Source organism: Colletotrichum destructivum, chromosome 1 (genome assembly GCF_034447905.1).
Source record: "Colletotrichum destructivum chromosome 1, complete sequence".
Taxonomy (NCBI): Eukaryota; Fungi; Ascomycota; class Sordariomycetes; order Glomerellales; family Glomerellaceae; genus Colletotrichum; species Colletotrichum destructivum.
In genome coordinates this window covers 5,737,752-5,761,745 of record NC_085896.1, presented here as the reverse complement: position 1 = coordinate 5,761,745, position 23,994 = coordinate 5,737,752, and the positions used below count along the sequence as shown (strand labels likewise).

Sequence of the window (23,994 nt, the reverse complement as noted above, 5' to 3'; positions counted from 1 at the left end):
AGTGATAGCCGCGTACAGTACAGTACCAGACTGGTGAGTCGTGTTTGACGTGCAAGATGATTTCATTTGTTCCCACCATGATGACACCCGTCGATGCAATGAATCGCTGCGAGGGATGTCAACATTCACTCACTAGGGATTCACGTCACTGAAAGATGTCAAGCTGAATTTCACAACTCTTAGCCAGGGGTCTGAGCTGGATCAGCTGAACGTGTCCGGATTTATGGGTGCTGATACCCTTACTAGGCTGCCTTAGTAGGACAATAGATCTGGTAGGGACGGTGGCCCGGGATTCGCTTCTTCAGCGCCTCGGCGGTTGGCTCCCATGATGTGCGGATATCGCGGTGGTATGACCGCAGGAGGTACACGTCGTCCCAGCCGCGAGGGCCAGCTGCTTTGAGCACAATGCCAACGTTCTCGATGGCCAGTTGGACTTGCTTGTCGCTGTCGTTGGCGTTGAGGGCGCCGGTCTCTGGGTGCCACTCGCCCTGCCCGGAACACTTAACGGTAACGTTATCGAGGTCGACTGACTAGGAGTAGTGGCCCAGCTCGCTGGGCTTCTGGGCGCCACCGGGGGGTTTATTGTAGGGTAGGAAAAACATTGTGTATCTGACTCAGTGTAAGGTTCCTGTGTAAGGAGGCGGAAGTTGACTAATTGAACCGCTCTAGATGTCCAGAGTAGGGAGTATTTGGGCCACACGGTACTCACTCTGTGTTGCTACTCGACTGTATTGACAACGAAAGAACGACATATCGTTTTCGTTCCTGAATAGCACATCGGAGTCTATTGCTGGTCTGTGTTTGGAGTGCTCACAATTTTTAGAACGGCGTACTAGAGAACCATCCTGCAAGCATTTCACAGGCTTGACGTCAGATGAGTAGCATAATCCAAGAGACAGGCCCGATACACGCGTTCGTTGCATTTGGATCTCACCATCTCGGGATTTGGTTAACACGGCTGTCTCAATCGAATTGCGGCGGCTGGAGATTCGGGGACAAAGGGGCCTGTGATCGGGGAAATTGGAGACATGGAGACTCTAGGAAGTTACAGCAGCAGTTGGAGAAACAGGGGGAAAGGTTGGCTACTACTTATCGCACCTCACCGACTGGTTGCTGATTCGCATCCATAAACACAACACCTGTTTATCAGCACACCGCTGACTTCTACTGCATTGATACGATGATACTTGATTTTCGATTTTCTCACAGAATCAGTTGCAGTTCCTGTTTCGGTCCAAAGCAAAAAACGGCTTTTTTGACATGCTAGGAGCCGTCGAGGCGACAATCCACATCGTGGCCGAAGCGGCAGCCAAGGAACCATGACTGGCCGCGTTTCCAGACGTCTGGATTCCCGGCTGTCCCTTGTGGATCTGGTTGGTTGGAAGGGATGTCAGGGCCTACTACATATCGCTAGAGATTCTCGCCTCTGCGAAACTACGATAATAGTAAACAAGCGTTGTGGCCTGCTTGCGTCGGACTCCGTGGGCGTGGGCTGTGTGTTTGGAGAAGTCGGGAATTGATATCCACCTAACCCCCTGAGACATCGGGTTCTACCTACCTGGCACTACACCAATGCTTGAGTCCTATAAGTTGATAACAAGATATTGCAATAGGGTGTTGTTGGCTAGGCCAGAGTCGCGCCCTTGATGTTTTCGTCCGAGTCCTGTTGATATCTGACATCTCCTCTGTGTCAACACAGGCCTCCCGTTCCACCTGGCTCTACGGACTTCAAGTACACGATGAAAGTCCTACAGTCTGTTTAAAGGATGGAAGAATCACTGATATATGTATACTCAATTAACCTAACCGCTACTTCCAAGAACAAAACAATCAACGCAATAGGTAGCTCTAGTCTCTTGTTCAGGGAAATTTATCGAGTTGGCCGTGCATACCCTTATACACCTCCACCTCGAACATCTGAGGGTCAAAAAGTCTTGCGCAATCGTCGAATAAACATGCGGGTTTCAACCCAACCTCCTGTTTGGTATACTGACTCAGGCCTTGACAGTAACCGCTCCGCGGCCAAATTTCACAAATGGTCCGAATATCATTCGCGTGGATGGCGGTGCTGCTCAACCCCATCAAGTCTTGTCCAGAGCCGAGGGTAACCAAGGCCAAGGTCAGACGGCAGCGGGAGCTGAAGCCACGGAACTCGATTGTGTGGCGCGCGATCGCCTCACACACTTCGTCCGCCCAGTCTTTCAGGAGCCCCTCGGGCCGGCTTTCGTCGACGACAAACTCCTTCGTTTGGTTTAGGATCCACTCCCGGGCCTTGATTGCGCCCCAGATCTCGAGTGACAACCGGCTGTGGAGCGCTTCGCCCGGATGAATGCCCATTTCATGCATCACGCATGCCAGGAAGACGAGCTCTCGGTCGAAGCCCAACGCCTCAGCTTCGGCACCTGTGTCCCAGCCAGCGTATTTGGCGATGGCTAGTGCGAATGCGTACGTTCGGAAACAGTGGTTGGCAATCCAGGGGGAGTTCCATCCACGGATGAAGGAAGCTGCCCGTTGGCAGATGGGACTTCGAGGAATGTCGAAGAATTCGCGTCCGAGGGCCTGTGGCGGAGGTCTCTGGAGAGACGCCAGGTGCTGGACTAGTGGAGCAGGGATAGTGCTCATACCGGCCATGATGGTCTCGTGTTGAGAAGTGTTGAAAGTTGATTGAGATGATTTTGTCGTGCCCAGCTTGAAAGAAAGTGATCTGTGAGCAAGTGATCTAGTTATCACCGAAGCCGACAGATATGTCACACCCTAATATGTTAATTATTCAGCAGCCTATCTATAGTAAAGCAGATTGAAGAGGAGGCACCTTCTGATACGACACATCGCCGATATGATCCAGAAACATCGCAATCCCGAAGCTCGGCGACTTCTCCAACGACGTCGGGGTTTCGAGCCCGTCCTTGACTTCGCAAACATTGGTCCGTCTCTAATCTTATGTCGACGGGGAACAGGCCGAGAATGGTGGAGCTGGCGAGGTGCGATATCGCCCCTGTCAAAGTCTTGAATCGATTACCTTTTGACTCTTACAAGCGCTTTTTTGGTGTGTTTGTAGTCAGTCAACATGGATTTAAGACATCTCTTATCACGGCTTGTGATTCTAGTTGGAGATGCTTGGAGAGATCCCGAATCTTGAACAGGGGCTCAAATGGATATCCGCTGGTTGTGATTCTTATCTTCAACTCGGGAGACTCTCCAACCAGATCCTAGATCCTTGATCATAGACCCTGAACCATATCGATAGGGATATCTTCCCCATGGGAACTACCTTAGCAAGTCCCCCCACGGTTGCCGAGTTCCCCACGTCGAGGGAATGCGATGGACTGAGCAGGGCAATGCCCGGCGGAAGCTTCGCCTCCCATTTTGTTATCTCTGCAGCGGAACGAAGACATTTTTCTCGTTGAAGAGAGATCGAATATAAATGGCTCATGGTGCCATGGTTTTGTTCTATAATGAGTGCTTCTCTGTTATGGTCAGTACAATTTGACAATAGCTCTTCCCAAAAACTGCTCCACAGAACAACCTTCCTGTTGTTTATACTATTTACCTGACGACGGCCAAAAGTCTACCAGAACTTTCTACTCGCACATAATGGAGAAGGCTGCTGGTGATACAATCGTCTCTCCAGCCCTCGACAGACCTCTCTGGAGGCGTGGTCACCTGCTGAAGCTCAACTTCATCACTCTGTCTATGGTCTTCTTCTGTATGCAAACCACTCATCGGAACTTGCGAAATTGCTCCAACTGACGCTGACCACAGCCTCTGCCAATGGGTACGATGGATCAATCATGGGCGGTCTCTTGGCCTTGCCATTCTGGAATCGGTTCATGCATCATCCTTCGGGTGCCTACCTGGGCTGGATATCCGCAATCTACTGGGTCGGAAACTTCATTGGCTTCCCCATAGCAGCATGGGTAGCAAACCGTTATGGCCGCAGAGCTGGTCTCTACCTTGGTTTCCCTTTCCTTCTTCTTGGCGTTGTCATGCAAACAGCAGCCCAGAATGAGGCCATGTTCACATACTCGCGTCTTTCCATCGGATTTGCGTCTGCTTGGTTTGGTAACTCTGCTCCGCTACTAATCAACGAGATCGCACACCCGAAGCAAAGATCTATCACCAACGCCATGTTTATGGTAGGCTGGTACTTTGGCGGCACCCTATGTGGCTGGGTGGTCTTTGCCTGTCGCGATATCGCATCAGATTGGTGCTGGCGTATCCCAGTACTTGTACAGATCACACTTCCCCTCATGGCTTTGCCTGGCGTTATCATGGCGCCAGAGAGCCCTCGTTGGCTTTTCAGCGTTGGAAGAGTCGAGGAGGCCACCGAAATCCTTTCTATAAATCATGCTGGCGGTGACAGAAACGATCCTCTTGTTACACGCCAGGCTCATGAGATCCAGACAGCGATCATCATGGAGAAGGAATCACACACCAACGCCTCATACGCAGATATGTTCAAGACACCCGGCAATCGCCATAGACTATTCATCTCAGTCACTCTTGGGGTCTTTTCACAATGGGTTAGTGATCCTTCTGATTTGTTGTTAGGGTAATAAAGGACTAATGTTTGTAGGCGGGCAACGGCATCGTGTCATACTATTTGCCCCTTATCCTCAACTCCATTGGGGTCACGTCAACTTCAAGCCAAACATTGATCTCAGCATGCCTTAACGTTTGGAATTTGTTATGGGCTATTGCCGCTGCAACAAGTGTCGACAGACTCGGTCGGCGCTTCCTATTTTTGACCTCTGCCAGCATCATGTTGGTCAGCTTCATCATCATAACCGGTCTCAGTGCCACCTTCGCTCAGACCGGGGCAGCAGCAGTTGGACTGGCGGTTATCCCAATCTTGTTCATATTCTTCGCAGGCTACGACATCGCCATGACGCCTTTTTTGACTGCCTACCCTTGCGAGATCTGGTCATTCACACAACGCTCCCGTGGTCTCACGGTAACGTGGTGCGCTTCAGTCGTTGCCCTGTTTCTGAACACCTTCGCCAACCCTCTCGCCCTGGAGGCAATCCAGTGGAGATACTACATTGTATACATTGTAATGCTGGCATTATTTGCGATCACTGTCTACTTTGCCTACCCCGAGACGCGTGGCTTCAGCTTGGAACGGATCGCAGTTATCTTTGACGGTGATGATGCTGATGTCATTTTGACGGCGGAAACTAGGGAAAAGACAGATGATCCTGTTATTAGCGGAGACAAACATGCCTGAATGAAGTAGGATAGGACTAGAAGGACTAGGTTATTTGTCTTTTACTACTGCGTTGCTGTCTAATACAACTACATCAAGAAGGTTAATTGAGCCTATCTTCTATATCTACACTTCGTGTCTTAATAGTCTTTGGTACATTTGCTATGATCATCACAATGTGTATATGAGGTGGAAAATAAACTCGACTGATCTGTCACAGAATCTGCGTTTTGTGGAGAAAGTTAGAATACCTCCGGGAACGATTTACCCTTATAGATGTATGGCTGAAGTTATCAAAAGTAGCCTACAAAGTGCTACTGCTATGTAGTATCCAGTTGCAGTGATGTTTCTCATCTAGCCTCCCTGTTGTCTGTAGACAGATTGTCATAGATAGGTTTACGTATTCTTGTAAGTCTAACGTGGAGGTATCTTGGCCAGCCAGTGCCTGGAAAAGTTGTTGACAAAATACAACGCATACTATTCTTATCAATTCAGGACATCAAATGACCACAGCTTGTATCCATGAGGCAGCACTTGCAGTCTACGGGTCCAGCTTGGCCATCCAGTCACCTTAAATACGCATGGCCTTCAAAGTTCCCTGCAAAATGAATCTTTTACTGCTATTGACTATCTCTCCCTAGTTCATTGCCCTTGTCGGTGATACTCATGTTGATGTATCTCCGCATCGAATCTATGAGCTTCGTCTGAAGCTCTCTCAACTCGTCAACATTACCGACACTGCCGTTACTCCCCTATCTCTTCGATACCTCAGATCCCGTCAGCCCTGGCCCGGACGAGAGCGCGTGTAGTCGCGCTTCTCGGCCCAGACTTGCACGTGACTGTTGCGGTGGTCCGGCTGCAGCCAGGTATACTGCTTGTGGATCTCGACGCTGTGGACCGTGTCCCGGAGGAGCTTCAGGAAGTGCTCGAGCTCGGGCACGCGGACGTAGTCCCTGTAGTCCTTAGTGTCGGGCTTATGGTCGCTGGACGGCATCCAGACGGACCGGGCCCTGGCGTCGTTGAGGATGTGGCGCACCAGCTTCCTGCAGTCCCGCTCGATGCGCAGGAGGCGGCACTTGGGGCAGCAGCCGGGCAGCGAGGCGCCCTCGGGGGTGGTGCGCGGGAACCTCCGGAGCTGGTCCGTGGTGTCGGGGAGACCGAGGCCGATCATGCCCGGGTTCTGGCAGCTGCCGGCGCAGTCGATGTATTTCCCCACGGGGACGGAGCAGTAGGGGCACTTCCTGTCGGTGGCGGCGATGCGCGTGACGCAGCCCTCGCACATCATGTGGCCGCAGCAGAGGATCATGGCGCGGTGCTGGGTGCCGGGCTCAGCGGCGCTCATCGAGATGGAGCACTGCGGGCACGGGAGGGTGAAGTCCTGGAGGACGGCGTCGGAGATGAGCCTGGGCTTGACGTTGGGCCAGAACGCCTGGGGCTGTCGGCCTCCGTCTACTGAGATGGCCATCGAGCTGCTGCTGGGGGTTGCGCGCTGCTGCGAGTGTCCGCTTGAGACCGGGAGGCTTCCGTATCCTCCCTGTCTTTCATTTCCCCCGTATCCTCCGTATCCGGTGGACATGGACTGCCGGCTAGATACGCTACCGGCAACGCTACCAGCAACACTACCGGCAACACTACCAGCCATGCTTTCGGCCATGCTGCGGCTTCCACCCCGTGGGTCGACGTAGCTGGCCCCCGAGTCAGTCACCCAACTCGCGGTCGAGGGGGCGACAGACCCGGCGACGGATCCAGCAACGGAGCTCGGGGTAGGCCAGGTGGCAGAGGTTCCGTCGTATCCTCCGTAGACACTCCGTCCGAGCCTGATCTGCTCTTCGTCGTATTCCTCCTTGACGCGGATCGCCTCCATCACCTCGGGTCCATACTGGGCCAGGTTGGCCAAGCGGAGCCTCTCAAGTGCCGGCGGCCCGTCGTCGATGATGGTGGTGTCGGAGCTGCACTCGGAGGGAGCACGGCGCCTCCTCCTGCTGCTGCTGCTGCTGCCGCCGTCCCCGTGCCGGCTGCTGCCGCTGCGGCTTTCGCTTCGGCTTTCGCTGCGGCTTCCACTGCGCGAGCTCCCACTGCGAGAACTTCCGCTGCGGCTGCCGAGGCTCAAGTTGCGGAGCGCGTCGAGGTTGAGTCTGTCCATGGTTCCGGGTCTGAAAGTGACGTTCTTGGTGATGATTTGCTGTGGAAGTGAAATCTTTGGGAAGTTGATATGAGAAGGCCGAGTGTTCTGGTGCTGGGTGCGAGGAAAACCAAGTCAAACCTACAGGAAGATGCTGCATGATTTAAGTAACCACCCGTTTTGATGAAAATTGTCGAGCAGACTCGGGGTGTTTCTCCTTGCCGTCCTTGCTTGCCTCCCTTGAAGCTCTCATTCTTTGTCCGCCGAGACGTATTGTGTGCCTTTTAGCCATCTCTCACTTTCTGCGAGCAATATGGAACAGCTTGGAAGAATGGGACATGTTGAATCAAACCATTGCCTCTAAACTGCCTTTTGCAGGTTACGTTTCCGGATCCAGGCAGTATTTGATGTGCAAGAGTCTTGCTTTTGTCGAGGGAGGGACCGGTTTGTAAAGAGCGGTGCCTACATTAAATCGTTGAAGATGCGTGCCTTGTCTAGGCAAACAAACAGCACTATTCCGATCGAGGTTGACAACTCATATTCGATGCTGTGGGAGTCGAATGTTCCTTCATCGTAACGAGAGCATCGCAACTGGATCCCGGTTTAGTCATACTCGAGTTGTCGAAACCATTGAACTAAGGGGGGGCGACTCCTTTTAAGGCTGCATTGTCCTTTGCTTATTCATTTTACAAACATTCTGATCGGATCTGCAAGCTTGAAATCTGTTGTGGGCTTTGCGACCCATTGTGATGCCATTTTCCGGGGCATTTCCCCATTATAACGGGAGAACCGGCTGGGGTTGTCTTCCCGATCCGGGTTCCAAGACATTCTCCTTTGGTCTCTCGGGGTCTGTCTCTCTTGTCGGCACGTTGTCTCCCTTGCCCCCAAGGCTTCGACGGTACATGACAGGGGCAAAACGGTAATAGACAACCTTGCCAATTGTCTTGGACTCCCAGTCAAGACTCTAGCCATCCGAGTTTGCCAGCCCAGCGCAGTTACGCGTAAGCCTGAGTGCTGCAAGTCTGGTTCGAGAGGGCGGCGCAACCCCGAAATACTTGGTCGGGGCAGCACCACCCCCAAGCAACACAAGCACACAAAGGATAACCCCTGTTTGTGGAACCTGCCGAGCCGTTGGCGCGGTGGACTCGGGAGCGGGAATTATGTTATGAAAACTCAAATAAACAGGATCCTCGCCGTCATTCCAAGTCTCTCTTCTTCACCCAAAACTTCAGCCCTACGGCGGCGGCGGCGCCGTCTGGGAGACTGACGTCAACATAGTAGTCGTAGTGTAGAGTTGCTAGAAGCCGAGTGCGCCGCGTGGATTCTTTATTCACATAGTACTGCAATGAAAAACTCTGTGTTTCTCTTGGCTCACGTACGCTTTGGTGTTTTGGCCTCGTAATGCGTCATCACACGCCCAAGAGGCTTGGAGACATGGACGCCTTTTTATTAAAGTAATGCCATCGTCCTTGTGCCTGACAATCACATCCTCGACCTTGCAGCTTCTTACTTTATCGATACCCCCCTTACTGATACCCTGAAAAATCCCATTGATCAATCGGATCAAAGTCGAACAAAACGCACCCCCTGCTCTCATTACCCAACAACAAACCCCTCCTCGACCAACTGGCAACGCCCCTCTATCAAGTGAAGATATCCCGACTGTACACTACACCATGCAGGACGTCCAGAAGTACCCGGCCCCCAACTCGCCAACGGTGCGCATGATGGTGCTGGAAACGGACGAGCCTCACCCCGACACCCACGTCACCAGGGGCAGCTTCGGCGAGATCCTGCACGCCCACTTCCAACACGCCGGCGCCGAGCATGATCCGCCGCTGGGGATCGACACCGACCAGGTCTTCGTCGTCGAGGACAAGGGCGGCAACGTCCCCAAGTTTGAGGACTTTGACGGCTACCAGGGCGTCCTGATCACCGGGAGCATGTACGACGCGCACGGCGACAACCCATGGATCCTCAAGCTTCTCGGCGTTCTCAAAGGTGCGTGATTCGTCCACCCGCAATCTCAAGCAGCCAACCCTGCCGTCGTGTTATCTGTTTGGACCGTTGTCTGACTCCGGAGGGATATTATCCAGAACTATGGGAGCGTCGTCCCGATCTCCATCTGAGCGGCGTGTGCTTCGGGCACCAGCTGCTCAACCGCATGCTCGGCGCCGACGTTGCGCCCGCTCCCTCGCGGGACTGGGAACTCGGCCACTGCCAGATCGACCTCTCGCCCGTCGGCAAGCGGCTCTTCCGCACCGACGACGACCACATCTTCCTGCACCAGATGCACGCGGACCAGGTCGTCGCGCCGCCGACGCACGAGAGCTCCAAGGGCCTGCTCAAGCCCGGCATGAAAGTGGACGTCTGGGGCCACAGCGAGCACACCTGGGTGCAGGGCACCTACGTCAAGGGGAGGCTCTTCACGACGCAGGCGCACCTGGCCTTCAACGAGGACATGGTCAAGAGGCAGATCCAGATGAGGGTCGAAAGCGGGGGGATCCAGGACCTGGAGCACGCCGACCAGGCGTCTGAGACGGCGCACCTGGACCACGATGGAGACCTGGTGGCCGCAGCCATCTTGAGGTTCTTCCACGGCGACGACGACGACATTGAATAGACTGCTCTGCGCAGGCAATGACACCTCTCAGCCAACCCTCACTCATATCTTATCCGCTTTATTTAATGATCAGAACATGTTGAGCCATTGCCTCGAGTTTCTGTAGTTAAACTCTACAAATTCCATCTCTAATCATTGTGAAGATATTACTTTTACTCTACATCGCACCCCTCCTTTTACAGTGCAGTGAAGAGGAAGGTTGGACACGCAGTACTATGGCGCCAAACAATATCAAAAAGACATCCAAGTCCCGTCGGGTTCAACTTATCACGAGCGCGGGAGTAAGGACGTCTGTATACCGGCTTAGGCGAACTGCAAGGGAGTTGGTATGCTCAAATAACGGTTGTATTACCTTTGATAAATCTCATGAGGTGGTCGGAATGGTGTATGCATCTTCTCTTATTATGGATCTTGTTTCTCAGCTTATAAGAAGGCATCAAGAAGTTAAACCTGCCACGAAATCCTCCTCATAGGCGAAGTGCGTTTGTTATGATCAAGATCCAATGCCAATCATTGCTTGAAGACATTCATTCCTCTGGGCCTTCGGGCTGTCACTGGGCCCATGTTCAAATTGTCGGACCTAGCCTATTTTCTCCCAGTTCATCAACGCCCTCCCTGTCACTACTCACTAGAGCCTCCCTCTTTCGAGCTTGCTCGGGTCCGCCCAGAGCCGCCCTTGGACCTCTCCCTTGTCCAAGGCATCGAGCCCGGCCGGGATACTTGCGAAAGGAATCTCTTCTAGCTGCGGCTCGATTTCCTTCCTAGCCAGCAGCCCCAGGACGTTGTTCAGATCCGATTCGCTGGCGCCAAACGACCCGACCAGGCTGATGCTGCGTTCGATCAGGTCGGTGCTCGAGATGGTTAGTTTCCCCGCCGCCAGCCCGACGACGACGACCTTGCCTCCCTCCTTGACGCGCTTGAGCGCCGAACTCGTGGTCTCCTGCGCGCCGACAAAGTCGACCATAACGTCAAAGACCACGTCCCCCCCGGCGTCTTCGAGGCTCGTGAAACACCCCCGAGCGCCGAGCCGTCTGGCGTGCGCGAACTTGGATTCGACAATGTCGACACCGTACACGTTGGCGCCGCTGAGTGACGCAAAGCCGAGACCGTGCATTCCGAGACCGCCGATGCCGATGATGCCAACCGTCGTCCCCGAACGCACGCCGGCTTCAATCATCACGGCATGGTATGCCGTCGCCATGGCGTCCGTTGCGATGGCGGCCTCGGAGAAGGCGACGCCGTCGGGGATCCGGACGATTCGGCTCGCTGGTGCGACCGCGTACTCGGCGTAGCCGCCGTCGAACCCGAGTCCGATGGCCATCGCCCAACTCCGGTCTTCCAAGTCGAGAGGGTGAGCGAGGAGCGATACGGCAACGCGGTCGCCGGGCCGGTACTTCGCCACGCCGGCACCGGCCTTGGTGACGATACCCGATACTTCGTGGCCCAGAGTGATGGGTCTCTTGACGAGCACGGCGTCGTGTCCTTTGATGAGGTGGCAGTCCGAGTGGCATAGCCCTGCTGCCTTGACGCGTATCTGGACGCAACCGGGCCCGGGCTCGGGTATCGGGAGATGGCGGAGCTGTAGGCCAGCCGCTGGAGATTCGTATTGGAATGCCTGCATCGTGACAAAGATGGAAGAATCAGCTTTTGACTTTGAACCTGGCAGTTGAACTGTAAACCAGCCCGTGAGAGTGATGGTCGAGCAAGAAATCCTACGCTCAAACAGTACTACCGAAACTCGGCGTCTTAACGCTTGAACCCGTTGGTTCTTGGCACGAAGGATGGAGCACGTGATTGTGATGGCGATCAGGGACGTGGATTCGGGTTCCTAGGCGCCTTTTACGGCTCGGCGTCTACTTGAATGGCGCCGACCTCACCCGGCTTGTCCCGGGGTTTCCGGCCCATCGGCACCGGTGACCGTTTGATGACCGACTCAAACCCAGACATTCTGGCTGAGCGAAAGCCGAAACTACGTCTCCTTCAATGACTCCTACACACGGTTGACTGCGGATGGCCCTCGGGAAGAAATGGTGAATATGTCGAAATTGAAATAATCACGGAGATAAACTTGGCGCTTGAAAGAGGATGCAGTGCCCCCTTCGGGATGCGTAGATGTCTAATCCGACGATAAGTTAGATGGCCCACCTTACTTGTCGGGCCTTTGCCCCAGCCCACCCACGCCAGCAGTCCGCCTTGGTTCAAGTCAACACACTTTGGCTCAGTATTGCCGCTTTTATCTCTTTGGAGACAACAAATACCAGACAACACCAAACTCAATACTGCGAATAGCCGAAGCTCCAAGTAAACGGGTTACCTAGATTCCACCCTAGAAAGACTGCAGTCTTTTGAAGCTACATCATCCACGGTCTGGCAAGGCCATCGAACAATCCTGCTCCAGTTATCACTCCTTAGCTCAGGGACTACTGGCTTTTCCCTGTCGAATGGGTCCTATCGCTCCTCAACGTGTTGTTAGCAACTCGAAGTGACAACAGAAAGGGAAAAGATTTGTTGTTGCTCCGAGACTTGACAATGAGTCTGCCATCTTTATGGCCCTAAGCCACTCAAAGGACAGTTCGCTTGTCAACAAACCTGAGAGTGCCCCTGTAATCCCGCTTTCGTTCGCCCGCCTGCCAAGCTCCAATGGTCGCCAAGAATATTTGGCGGGACGGGACATCCCTCATGTTGCTCTGATAGGGCTTGTGTGCTCCAAAGCCCTCCTAGTGGAAAGATCACTGTCTCAAGATTGATCATGCGGCTTCACCCCAGAAGTACTGCAAATATCCGTAAGACCCGACCCATGCCGACCCCTGCGTGGCCCCCCCCTTCGAGATCCTCGGCTGTAAACAGGGGGAGTCCAAAGTAGGTGTGGTCTTTGCTAACCCTCAGGTCCACCGCGATCGGGCGAAGGCGAGGGCGAGGGCGAGGACCGCTGGAGAAATTGCGACCGAGCATCGGTCAAGGTCTCTGCCCTATAAGATTCCTCGAGGGACATCTCGGTGGCAGGGCCAGGGTCAAAACCCAGGACGTAGTCCGGGCCGCTGTGCCTCAGACTGCTCTCCGGGGGGCGGGGGGCAGCTTCTCACGGCAAGTCTTGGCTGTGTGGGCTATCTTTCGATGCGGCTTTTCTGCAACACCCCCCTGGTTCACTCCGAGTTCAGTACCATTTTCCGAGTTCGCCACACTGGCGCTGTTCTCCATCGAACATCATCCTTCTGCCACCCTTGTATCTGGCTGCATGCAGAGTGTTCGGGTCCCGCCAATAGGGGCTTTAATTTCCCCGGACTACCTTCTGCAAAGCGTAAAAGCATGCAGAAGCGTTGGAAAAGAGCCGTCCCGTTGAGAAATTAACCGGCGGGGGGTTCGATGAAAGGACATTGTGGCATGCCAAAGCGCCGCGACCGAAGACGAAGGAAGCGGCACATCCGTCCACATCTAAAACGTCGGCCGTTTATAAGGCACGCCTCTTGAGTAAAAAGTGATGTTCAAGAAGGAGGGTAAAATCAACAAGTTTAGCTATTTAGTAGGAATGATCAAGTATCGTGATTGGGCTTCCGAGGCCCCGAGTACATTATTGTGGTCACAGTGGTCTTCTTGATACCACCTCCATCAGACAACCTTTCAGGTAGCACGACCTTATCAATACTCTCGTCGCTATCGTCGACATTGGTTCCCGCCATGACCCTTGTAGCTCTCACGGGGGTTTCGCCGGCATGAGCTCCCAACTCGTACTCTTCCCCCTGTTGATCCCTCAGAGACCTGAGTGCTCTCTCGCTCCCGGCTTCGCTCGTGTTGACCGGCCACTTTGTATTGGACAACGTCTGCCAGTTGCTTCCGCTCCGAAGCGTACCACGGCCGTAGTAGTTGGCCCCGGTCGGTGCTTTGGACCCCTTTCCGTACACGCTCCCAAGGAAGCCCTTGAACAGAGGCCGCAGTGTGGGCAGGCTTCCGGCAATGATGCCAACGTTTGCCTCGATAACGGTCCACATCTGAATGTGTCTGGAGTCCCAGGTAGGATCGAATGCCCCGCCGTAGCTCGTGACGACGTAGTAGACTTTGACGCAGGCCGCCGCGCAGGCAAACACGCCCAGACCGAGAACGATCAGTAGCGACATTCGGACTTGGCTTGGGACTTTGAGGCTCCATAGCATCGGCGCGGGGATCGCGACGCCAAAGAGAAGATCGGTCAGGATGTTTACCGATGAGTTGGCGTAGGAGAGCCCTTTGATCGTGGCGACATCCCAACATGTTGCGCGGACGTTGAAGTCCCAAAAGATTCGGACGTCGGTGCATTGAAATACTATAGTCTGTTCAGATACCGCAATTTTTTGTCAGTAAGATGCATACGGACCTAACGGATGGAGTACTGACAAAGATGCACGCAATGGTGTACACCGTCATGAGCGCCATGACCCCGATGATCAAGTTCTTGTACAGCTTTTTCGAGGCAATGCGAAGCAGGGATGAGCCGACGGCGAGTTTGACCAGGCATATGGCGGCCAAGTACAAAGGCTGAGATACGAAGGACATCTTCATGGCCGTTGGGTAATCGTTTGAGAAGTCAATATCGCCGGTATGGCGACCGACTCCGTGGCGGACTTGTGTGATCAGAACGGCTTGGCCAGCAATAGATATCGCCGTTGCGAATGTCATGAAGCCGTCCTGTAGATGATGTCGGGATTAGAGGTGGTCACGCAGATTGAAGGGGGACCTAGTAGCTGCAAAGAAATAAAATAAAAGTATGAACACTTACATCCAGACCGAAGCTGTGAATCATACCAAGTCGTACCCAAAGACGAGCAGCTACTGTGAGAATGGCCACGCATGTCACTGTCAGCGTTGCCGCCAGCACCGTGGGGCGCTCGTCATCCTCAGGGTTGGAAATAAATTCCATGCTCTCAAGACTCAGTCAGACGGACGGAAGACATAAAAGAATCGAACCATGCAACATGATCGTTGAGACTCCATCTATCACGGGGGGGCGGGTTCAGTATTAAGGCACGCCTTTGGGGGTCATGGGACATACCCAAGATATCTAATCTAGCCACATAACAAAGAGTTTTCCCAAACGAAACCGTTGGCTGCCGTCAGGATGAGCTGAAATTAGCCAGACTCGCCCTTTGTGTCTCCCCTAGCAGACCGAGATCCAGAGTCCAGCGCATTCACCGACATATGCAAAACGTCCATCGACCCACCGCATCGTAGGAGCTTCCCTTTCTGTACCCTTCTTGCTCGGGAGGATCTTCTCCAATGTTTTCTTGGTCGTTGGAAGCAGAACAGGGGATCGTGCTCCAGGCGAGAAATTCGCATCACAGAGTGGTGTCACGCTGCTTGCGTGCCGGGCCTGCTTCCCAGCCCGTCCGCCGGCCGGTTTGGTGGCAAGTTTGGCTGGCGAGGTTTCTGCTCTCTGCAATATCAGAGGAGGGGGCGGTCTTCTAGGGTTAACTTTCTGTGTTTCCATGATGACATGATATCCACCTCGGATGCTGCTAGGTTGTTGCATTCGAACATGCATAATACTAGCGCCAACGTCTTCCTCGTTCTCCAAGGAGCCTAGAGTGGTTCTGATTTCGCCTTCCACTCCTCCTCACGCTGGGAGCTGATCGGCCGTCGGATTCTTCTCCCGTATCAGGCAAAACTCCTCGACATGGGAATTTAAAGACTAGCTCGTCGACTGGCCCGGACCGTAAGCCGGTTGAACTACCCCGGCCTGGACCTGCATGACGAACTTGGCTCGCCGCCGTCTTTTCCGCGCTCCTGGGGTTTTGAACTCCAAGGCTCGCCAAAAGCTAGCCTCTCGCCTCTCGGTATGAGTGGGACCATTTTGCATGTTGGGGAACCACCTTGGTGCTTACGCCTAGGAGATGCTGTGCAGCGTCCTTCCCCCAAGTATCCCTGCTGGTGCTCTCCTCAGCCGGTGGTCCTCCGAGATGCGTATCTTTACGTGATGTGATCCACCGAGGAATCCTTGAACCTCGCATCAATCAGAAGTACCGTCTAGGATGCTTTAGAGGGGACTTACACAGCGTCTTGTCTTGGCTGCGGTTGGTGGATGTTTTTCTCGGATCAAGGTATCGCTTTGTGGGAAGTTTATATATCTGCCACAAAGCTGGCGCCTCTCTTGCAGTCATCTCCGTTCTGCACTCGGTCGATTCTTCAGATCTGAGCCACTCATTCTCCCTTACAGCCCCGGCTCATCGTCCCTAGCTGCCCTCATCATGCACGCTCTGACCCTTGGCCTTCTCGCCATCCAAGCGGCTTCCGCTGTTCTGGGCAACCCTGTCCCTCAGACCGACGATGGAGCCGCCGCCGCAGCCGAGGGCGTCGAGAAGCTCGCTGCCCTCGCCCAGTCCGCCTACGAGAAGTCGGAGGAGATGATCAGCAGCGGAGAGATCCAGAAGCGCGGAAGTTCCTGTTCACTGGGCAACATCAAGATCCGCCGGGAATGGTAGCCCCTTCCGTCGCTCGCATGATTGCAAAGAGACGTTCAGTGCTAACTGGCATCAAGGGGGTCCCTCCGTAGAGAGGAGAAGCTCGACTACGTCAAGGCAGTGCAGTGCCTCCAGTCCAAGCCTGCGCGTTCCCCCTCCGACATAGTTCCTGGTGCCAAGAACCGGTTCGACGACTTTGTCGCCACGCACATCAACCAGACCTTCACCATCCACTTCACCGGGACTTTCTTGTCATGGCACCGATATTACACCTGGCTGTATGAAGAGGCGCTCCGAGAGGAGTGCGGCTACAAGGGCACCCAGCCGGTAAGACAAAACGATGCCTTTGATAGTGTGGTGTCCACTGACCAGAGTAATAGTACTGGGATTGGGCCAAGACCGCCGTCACTGGCGTCGACAACTCACCAATCTTCGACGGCAGCGAGACGTCCATGTCTGGCAACGGAGAGTTTATCCCTAACCAAGGCGACATCATCCTCACCAACCCGGACGGCTCCGAAGCCGCTCGTCTGCCTTCCGGCACCGGCGGTGGATGTGTCACCACCGGCCCTTTCAAGAACATGTCCGTCAACCTCGGGCCTCTCGCCCTCTCTCTCCCGGGCGGGGGCACCGAGATAAACCCGGACGGGCTGTTCGCCTACAACCCTCGCTGCCTCAAGCGCGACCTGACCACCGCCATCAACCGCATGTACTCCAACGCCTCGGCAGTGCTTCACAACATCCTTGTGCCTCAGGACGTCGGGAAGTTCCAGCTCGAGATGCAGGGTGACCCCGAGACCGGGACCATGGGGATGGGTATCCACGGAGGCGGCCACTTTGTGAGTAATCCAGGGGTTAGCTGCTAGCATTTATGTGAAACCCAAGCTTACCCTGTATACATAGACTCTGGGCGGCGATCCTGGCCGCGACTTCTTCGTGTCGCCCTCGGACCCTGCGTTCTATCTCCACCACGCGAACATCGACCGGGTCTGGTGGATGTGGCAGATGTTGTCTCCTAACGACCGTCAGTTTGCCGAGGATGCCGTCATGGGGACCAACACGTTCCTGAACCAGCCCCCCAGCGCCAACACGACTTTGGACGACATTCTCGAGTACGGGTATGCTGCTGGACCTCCTCTGAAGATCCGCGATACTCTGAGCACTTTCGCCGGGCCGTTCTGCTATCTGTATTTGTAACACGATGTGCCATAGAACGCGTTCTTGGGCTGCTGTAATGAAAGCATCGATGAGTCCAGGGAAACTCGAAGACATACGCTTGAGACTATTGAGTTGAGCATCGTTGATTACCAAACCTAGCGTCCCAGTATAAGGGAAACGATGTAAACAGAGAGTAACTTCCAAGCATTGATAACGACATCTTTACTCGTTGCCTCCCCTTACGCCACATGTACAAATCAGGCGATTGCCCTCGCGGGTATTTCAGCCCGGTCCTTTGCTTTTGATACATCTTGGAAGAATGAACTACTACTATTCATTCTTCGTTTCCTAGACGTACGGTTCTCATCACAGACTATTAGACGTCAGACCGGTCTCAGGTATCATAAGGTTAATGGCGCTTGAACTGTTATGTTCCGGGAATTAGAGTTGACTGAAAACCGAAAACAATTCCTGCAATTGAGGCAAATCAACGAACCGTAAGATAGCCGCTGATACGCAGATAGAGATTTCCATAAAGAGGCACATTTTACTACGCCTACGTCCAAAAGCCGCCTACTGACTTTGTAGAGTGCCAGCTAATTGTGACAACTGACTACTAACCAGTCGAACGGCGTCGAACACGTGGTGGCCACTGAATATCTGCGCCCACAACTGCACTGTCAAGCCGGCCAGGTTTCTGACCTGAACGACATGGCTCTGGCCTTTCTCGTCCACATGGCCCCGAAGTTCCGTTTCCCGCACCAAGCTCCTGGCCGTATTTACCAGCCTGCGCTCATCAAGCCGCATCGTGTCGAGGCCGGACGCCTCGACGCACTCGGACACGACAAGAAGCCACTGGGCCAGAAAGACGGCGCATTCCAGGTTGCTCAGGGCGTGCTCGACGCTCCAGTTCATCGTCTGGGTGCGCGCCACAAACGCGACGCCGACCCTGACGGGTATGCTTAGGGCATGGATACACTGCAGGACGGCTTGGTCCAGGCGACTCGACCTGTCGGTGGCCCTGATAACGCGCTTAGCACAAAAGGCCTCTGTCGCTCTCTCTTGCGTAAGGATCAGGTGTCGGCCGGAGCCAGAGTTGGTATGCAGTCGTATGTAGGCCAAGCGAAGGATGGCGGTTGCGTTGAATCCCAGAGGCCCCTTGGGGGACGAGGGGTCCGTCGTGGACTCGTACGTCGCCTCCCAGGATTCCTGCCAAGCGTGGAATGCACGATGCATGGTCTCGACAAAGGTATTGCACAACGAGCCGTCCCCGTCGACGAAGGATCCGGACGCCTGTCGAGTCAACAAGACCTGCTGCAGGAGACCGTGTACGAGGGCGTAGTTGCCAAAAGACGAGAGCGCGGCTTCGTGGTGGATGCGCCCTCCCGCGAGCAGCTCGTTGAGCTTTTCCTGGAACGGCCTCGGCGGCATGTGCGTGTCCTGCAACGTAGACCACTCGGCGGCGTTGGGCGCTTGCCAGCTCGACGCGCAGCCCGGGAGGTTGATGGCGATCTCCTGATTCAAAAGCAGCGGCGGCACGTTGAAGGCGACGGACTGCAGATTAAGAAGACTGAAGGCGGCGAAAAGTGTCCTGCGGCGCTTCTCGTGCTGTAAGCCCTCTTCCCATGACTGGTTTGGGACCGGAGGTGTTTCGAGATCGGATATCTTCAACTCGCGGGCCAGCATGGCGACCTGGCTGGACATGGAGAGGGCGTCTCGTGTAAGGTCCTGATCGCCCCACGATGCCATCGCCATGAGTACGATCATGGCTTGCAGCATCTGGAGAGCACCGCCATCTGTGCATGTCTCGGATGCATCCGGAGTCGAGCTGGGAAAGGTAGCGAACCCCGTAGACGACCTTGGTGTCGTGGGCTTTTGCTGCTGGTCGTTGGTCAGTCGATCCAGGGCGGGACGGGTCCGTTGCCTCATGTGCCAGGTGATCAGAGACTGTGCGACGTCGTAGAGCCCATACGCCAGGGCAGGCTCAAATCGATACAAGGCTCCGATGGCGGACAGAGCGAGGAGAAGCTCCGGGGCGGTGGACGCGGCGGAGAAGGTGACGGCGTGTAGGAAAGGCAGATGGATGGCGAACCCGCGGAAGTAGCCTTCAAGACAGCGAGACAGCGTGTACTTGGACGGAAGAGAGAAAGAAGGGGGTAATGCGGCGCGGATTCCGGCAAAGGTTCCCAGTATTCGGGTGTAGTCTTCAGGAGAAATCTTCCACGGCCGGACTGAGTGAACCTGTCTCTGTTCTTGGGGTTGTTGTGACCCGCGGTCATGGTCGTGTTTTGGAGCAACGCGCAGAGGCATGACTTCGGGTCTCTCGGGCTCCATCGAGGGCAACCTCGACGCCAGTTCCGACTCTGACCCGGTCTCTAGCGGTTCCGGCTGGGTTGGGGGGTTTGGTAAACTCTCCCAATGCCGCGTTCTTGTACCGGCTAGCGGGTTCGCCTCCTCGTCCTGGAGGCTTTCGAACGGCACGTTGGGCAAAAAGGAGCTCAACATCCGAGTGTCGTCCCATGGAAAGTCAAACTCGACGCCATCCATACTGGCGAACAGGTCCTGTGTGAACGAATCCTGGTATGGTTCCGCAAATGCCGCTGTGGTATTGTTATCCTGCGAAGCGAGAACCGGATCGCCCAGTTCGTGGAGAACGTTGTCTTGAGACGTCTGCAACTGCATCCCGTCACGAACGCCATGCCAACGTATTTCAGCAGTTTGCTGCGACGCTGACGAGACAGAAGCAGAATCTTGGTGCAAATGGACCCCTGGAACTTGTTCTGTACTTCCCGGTGTTTCGATTGTCGTTGTCGGATTTACTACATCACCTGTATCGAGGTCTTGAGGATGGTCAGGAGGATGAACCGTTGGTTCGGCGTGACTGATGCGCTGATGCCTAGCTAGAAGATCTCTATCAGACAAATCAGCTAATTGGACATTCATGAGGCCCCATTGGTTATCCAGGTCACCTACTTTCGGGAGAATCGCCGACCACAGTCACATTGGAAGGGTTGGTCACGAGTGTCTACATAAGTCGTTGGTGAGCTTTTGACCATCGGGCTAAAGATGTGACGCATAGTTTGCAATCTTATCTATACCAGCTCAAAATCGTGATGGAGGCGGGGGCAAGAAAGGCTGAAGTGAAGGGTTGTGATACAGGGGTCGGTCAGCCGTACGAGTGCGCTCATGACGTTCGAGATGCTCGTATCTCTTAAACTCTTTCCCACAGAATTTGCAAGGCGGGACATTGCGTCGCGGCCGGCCGCGGGGTGTAGACATGACAGAAGTGAGTGATGGACCCTTTCAACCGCTGCGTTCTGATTGACATTCTAGTGCGTGCGTAGGAATGAGGAATGAGAATGGAGGGCTAATGTCAAGTTGGCTCTGGCCAGATTACCAAGCAAACCTCGTCTTCTGTATTTATTCTACATAATCACGCGCCGAGGAGTTATTCCGACCCGGATGTGTACTCACGAAACCTCCAAACTCGACCATTTCGCAAGACCCTCGATGGCTATCACGGAGAGACAGAGCGGTCAGATCATCAACAACGCTCCCCAGCAGATGGGAGGATCAGAATCAGCCCTACGCGGCCGGAGGAGTGGTATTGTGATTTGTAAAAAAGATCAAGAATGCTATGATGTTTTGGAAAGAAACTCATCTTTGTTCGGCCCTTGAAATCTCATACCTGAACCACCATTGTTGAGCATATCCCAGCCATATCCCAGCACACGGCCGATATTTGCGTTCCCCTCATCCTCAAACAGAAGTCATTTGAGAAGCAGTTGGTTCTCAGGATATATCGAAGATTTTCCCTCACAGACGTTTCCATCATCAGTCAATGGCTGCAAATTGAACGATGTCGGTGCAGAGTGGTCGGAGTCGATCGATCTTTGGCCTTCGAAACACAGCAGCAGGTGAAGAACATGAGACGACTGTTTTTCTTTGACTCGTGACATTACATGGGAATTTATAAGACGTCTAAATTCGTCAGGGTCACCCTAATGTTGGTCATCAAACCAATCGTTTGACGAAGCATCGACAGCACAGAAATAATTGGTGAGCCTGGAGTTGGGGTCAAAAATTGTCTAGGTACACCACCTAGTTTTCTCTCCAACCCTTTCATCCACAGTCATGATTGCAACACCCTGATTCACCTTTCCCAGGGCCACGCCGGCTTGGACGGCTCACAATGACGTACAGACCGTTGGTAAATGACTTTGCTTACAAGTCTGTTTCGAACCAAGTTTGATTGCCGACCCGAACTCGTCAAACCAAAATTTGCAGAGTCCGTAGTCGTCCAAGCTGTACAAGAAGATATGGGTATTTTCTACTCCAACATTGGGGGAGGAATTCCTAAAAAGCCATGGCCCCCTGACGTCAACTGGGCTCAACCGGACCCCTTGTCCCGGCTCCGATTATTGGCTGACTCGGGTGTCCCAGTTACTGATTCGGTCGCTGGATGTCGAAGGCCATTCACCAATTCTCGAGTCGATGTATGGAACAAGTCGTCACTTTCTTACCCCAGAACACTGGAGAAAGTTTCTATCCAAATGAAGCGAGGTTGATGGATTTCAAAGCAGAGAGAGAATTTGGGCGAAGAAGTAGGTGGTGACGTACGTATGACCTGTTAGCTGGAGGGCAGAGAACTGTTATAAGATATATATTAAGGCTGCTCATGAACTGCAAGTCTGCTCTGCTTTCGGCATCAGATCCGACAGTAGCTAACTATCCTTCACAACGCTCACCAAGATAAACTTCTACGTATTCATCCCCCAAGTAAACACAATCATGGTCACCACCCAGCAAGTTTTCAGGCTGTCACAGCGAACCTCCATTCGAGACCTTGAGACCAGGGACGAGCCGATCCCCGAGCCCTCCTCGAACGAAGTCTTGATCCACATCCGTAGCGTCGCTCTCAACTTCCGCGACTATGCCGTCGCGACCGGCAAGTACCCTTTCCCCGTCAAGGACGATGTCGTCCCGTGTTCGGACCTCTCCGGCGACGTTGTCAAAGTCGGCAGCCACGTCGATGACTTCGCCCCGGGCGACAGGGTCATCTCCGTCTTCGACATCAGCACCCTCTACGGCGCCATGAAGGACTGGAACCACAGCCTTGGTGGGAAGCTCGACGGCGCTCTTCGGCAGTACATCGCGCTTCCCAGCGCCGCGCTGGTCAAGATACCGGCCGAGGCGAGGCTCAGCTACTCTCAGCTGGCTGCCCTTGTCTGTACCGGAAGCACGGCTTGGAACTCTCTCTATGGAAATATCGCCCTGAAGCCGGGACAGACTGTGCTCTTCCTCGGTAAGCCTCTTTTTCTTTTTCTCCCTCGCATTGTGTGACCTCGTGAACGAGTTTTCTGAAATCTCCTCCAGGGACTGGCGGTGTTTCCGTGACGGGCCTCATTCTCGCCAAGGCAGCTGGCGCAACCACCATTATCACTTCGTCATCCGACTCGAAGCTCAAGCACGTCCAAGAAACGTACGGCGCCGACTTCGCCATAAACTACAAGACCACGCCCGACTGGTCCCAAGAGGTTCTAAAGATCACAAAGGGCCAGGGAGCGGATTTCATCTTCGAGAACGGCGGCGCCGGGACTATCGCCCAGAGCATCAACGCCGTGGCGTATGGCGGCTCCATCGCCGTCATCGGCTTTTTGTCGTCCTGCTCTCATGACCAGATGCCCGACGTCGCAGCGCTCGCTCTGTCCAAGGGGGCGGTGGTTCGGGGAATCATGGTCGGCTCGAAGCAACACCTGGAGGAAGTCTCTCGCTATGTCGTGGCTCGGGGGTTGAAGGTCCCTGTGGAGAAGGAGTTCGGTCCGGGACGAGACGAGATCATTGCTGCCTTTGATTACCTGGCCAACGGTACTCATGTCGGCAAGGTGTGCGTTCGTATGTCTTGAAGATGCTGAACAGAGATAGCAGATATCCCGCTGCAGGTGTTTGATGTTAGGATCACCAAAGGTTGTAGGGGTTTGGAATACAGTTCATACAGGACATCGAATGCCGAACATGTACACTAAACCCGAACGCTACTTATAAAGAAGCAGGGTAGACCTTCGGATGGAGGTCAAATTCTCTCCTGCAATTATTGCTGTAGTCGATAACTAATGCCTGGCCGTACTCCTCGTCTTGGTGGTCGCATCGAAACAATGACAACCATTTGACGTTCAAGACAGTTGCTACACCTATCACGCCCTTACCCACTTTGTTTCTCATTAAGCTCATTAAACTATAGATTACAACCGCATATATCATTACTGGCCGCTACCGTACGATGCTATTTGGCTTTGCATACATTCGATGCTACTCTGAACTCTTGATGCTCTAGTGAGTCTTGATCTGTATGATGAGTTGGAGCCACAAACGCACAAGTACCGTGAGCAAAGAAGATGAAGGTAACGAAGAGGCTTTAGTAGAAAAAAGACGTGCCTTATGTATCTGAGTCTGGACA

At 54.0% G+C, this 23,994-nt stretch overlaps 10 protein-coding genes across 10 annotated transcripts; 4 read left to right on the top strand and 6 right to left on the bottom strand.

Annotated features, from left to right (window-relative positions):
• Positions 1 to 242: 242 nt before the first annotated feature.
• CDEST_01746 (Putative RutC-like superfamily protein) lies at positions 243 to 752 on the bottom strand (the record flags this gene model as incomplete). The annotated part of the gene is made up of 2 exons (XM_062917905.1): positions 243 to 472; positions 710 to 752. 2 exons carry the CDS (start codon positions 750 to 752, stop codon positions 243 to 245), a joined length of 273 nt encoding a protein of 90 aa, XP_062773956.1.
• Positions 753 to 1,860: 1,108 nt separating this feature from the next.
• Positions 1,861 to 2,631, bottom strand: CDEST_01745 (uncharacterized protein; the record flags this gene model as incomplete). The annotated part of the gene is made up of 1 exon (XM_062917904.1): positions 1,861 to 2,631. One exon carries the CDS (start codon positions 2,629 to 2,631, stop codon positions 1,861 to 1,863), a length of 771 nt encoding a protein of 256 aa, XP_062773955.1.
• A 963-nt stretch (positions 2,632 to 3,594) lies between these two features.
• Positions 3,595 to 5,227, top strand: CDEST_01744 (Putative major facilitator, sugar transporter, major facilitator superfamily; the record flags this gene model as incomplete). Its single annotated transcript, XM_062917903.1, has 3 exons — positions 3,595 to 3,706; positions 3,763 to 4,523; positions 4,577 to 5,227. The coding sequence occupies 3 exons, from the start codon at positions 3,595 to 3,597 to the stop codon at positions 5,225 to 5,227; spliced, it is 1,524 nt and encodes a 507-aa protein (XP_062773954.1).
• A 757-nt stretch (positions 5,228 to 5,984) lies between these two features.
• Positions 5,985 to 7,349, bottom strand: CDEST_01743 (Putative Zinc finger, RING-type; the record flags this gene model as incomplete). Its single annotated transcript, XM_062917902.1, has 1 exon — positions 5,985 to 7,349. One exon carries the CDS (start codon positions 7,347 to 7,349, stop codon positions 5,985 to 5,987), a length of 1,365 nt encoding a protein of 454 aa, XP_062773953.1.
• Positions 7,350 to 8,683: 1,334 nt separating this feature from the next.
• Positions 8,684 to 10,585, top strand: CDEST_01742 (Putative glutamine amidotransferase domain containing protein ChyE). The gene is made up of 2 exons (XM_062917901.1): positions 8,684 to 9,329; positions 9,425 to 10,585. Exons 1-2 carry the CDS (start codon positions 9,005 to 9,007, stop codon positions 9,949 to 9,951), a joined length of 852 nt encoding a protein of 283 aa, XP_062773952.1. The 5' UTR covers positions 8,684 to 9,004; the 3' UTR covers positions 9,952 to 10,585.
• Positions 10,580 to 11,572, bottom strand: CDEST_01741 (Putative alcohol dehydrogenase, zinc-type, GroES-like superfamily, NAD(P)-binding domain superfamily; the record flags this gene model as incomplete). Its single annotated transcript, XM_062917900.1, has 1 exon — positions 10,580 to 11,572. The coding sequence occupies one exon, from the start codon at positions 11,570 to 11,572 to the stop codon at positions 10,580 to 10,582; it is 993 nt and encodes a 330-aa protein (XP_062773951.1).
• Positions 11,573 to 13,481: 1,909 nt separating this feature from the next.
• Positions 13,482 to 14,842, bottom strand: CDEST_01740 (uncharacterized protein; the record flags this gene model as incomplete). The annotated part of the gene is made up of 3 exons (XM_062917899.1): positions 13,482 to 14,255; positions 14,320 to 14,610; positions 14,702 to 14,842. 3 exons carry the CDS (start codon positions 14,840 to 14,842, stop codon positions 13,482 to 13,484), a joined length of 1,206 nt encoding a protein of 401 aa, XP_062773950.1.
• Positions 14,843 to 16,166: 1,324 nt separating this feature from the next.
• On the top strand, positions 16,167 to 17,576 carry CDEST_01739 (Putative tyrosinase copper-binding domain, di-copper centre-containing domain superfamily; the record flags this gene model as incomplete). Its single annotated transcript, XM_062917898.1, has 4 exons — positions 16,167 to 16,396; positions 16,457 to 16,706; positions 16,760 to 17,218; positions 17,283 to 17,576. The coding sequence occupies 4 exons, from the start codon at positions 16,167 to 16,169 to the stop codon at positions 17,574 to 17,576; spliced, it is 1,233 nt and encodes a 410-aa protein (XP_062773949.1).
• A 534-nt stretch (positions 17,577 to 18,110) lies between these two features.
• Positions 18,111 to 20,219, bottom strand: CDEST_01738 (uncharacterized protein; the record flags this gene model as incomplete). Its single annotated transcript, XM_062917897.1, has 1 exon — positions 18,111 to 20,219. The coding sequence occupies one exon, from the start codon at positions 20,217 to 20,219 to the stop codon at positions 18,111 to 18,113; it is 2,109 nt and encodes a 702-aa protein (XP_062773948.1).
• A 2,016-nt stretch (positions 20,220 to 22,235) lies between these two features.
• Positions 22,236 to 23,891, top strand: CDEST_01737 (Putative GroES-like superfamily, alcohol dehydrogenase-like, NAD(P)-binding domain superfamily). The gene is made up of 2 exons (XM_062917896.1): positions 22,236 to 22,842; positions 22,914 to 23,891. The coding sequence occupies exons 1-2, from the start codon at positions 22,329 to 22,331 to the stop codon at positions 23,441 to 23,443; spliced, it is 1,044 nt and encodes a 347-aa protein (XP_062773947.1). The 5' UTR covers positions 22,236 to 22,328; the 3' UTR covers positions 23,444 to 23,891.
• The last annotated feature ends 103 nt before the right edge of the window (positions 23,892 to 23,994 follow it).

Excerpts from the sequence above, each read along its gene's own strand:
- CDEST_01737 (XM_062917896.1), top strand. The coding sequence starts at position 22,329 with ATGGTCACCACCCAGCAAGTTTTCAGGCTGTCACAGCGAACCTCCATT. Across the intron at positions 22,843-22,913 it reads ACAGACTGTGCTCTTCCTCG|GGACTGGCGGTGTTTCCGTG; the intron begins GTAAGCCTCTTT and ends AATCTCCTCCAG.
- CDEST_01742 (XM_062917901.1), top strand. The coding sequence starts at position 9,005 with ATGCAGGACGTCCAGAAGTACCCGGCCCCCAACTCGCCAACGGTGCGC. Across the intron at positions 9,330-9,424 it reads GCTTCTCGGCGTTCTCAAAG|AACTATGGGAGCGTCGTCCC; the intron begins GTGCGTGATTCG and ends GATATTATCCAG.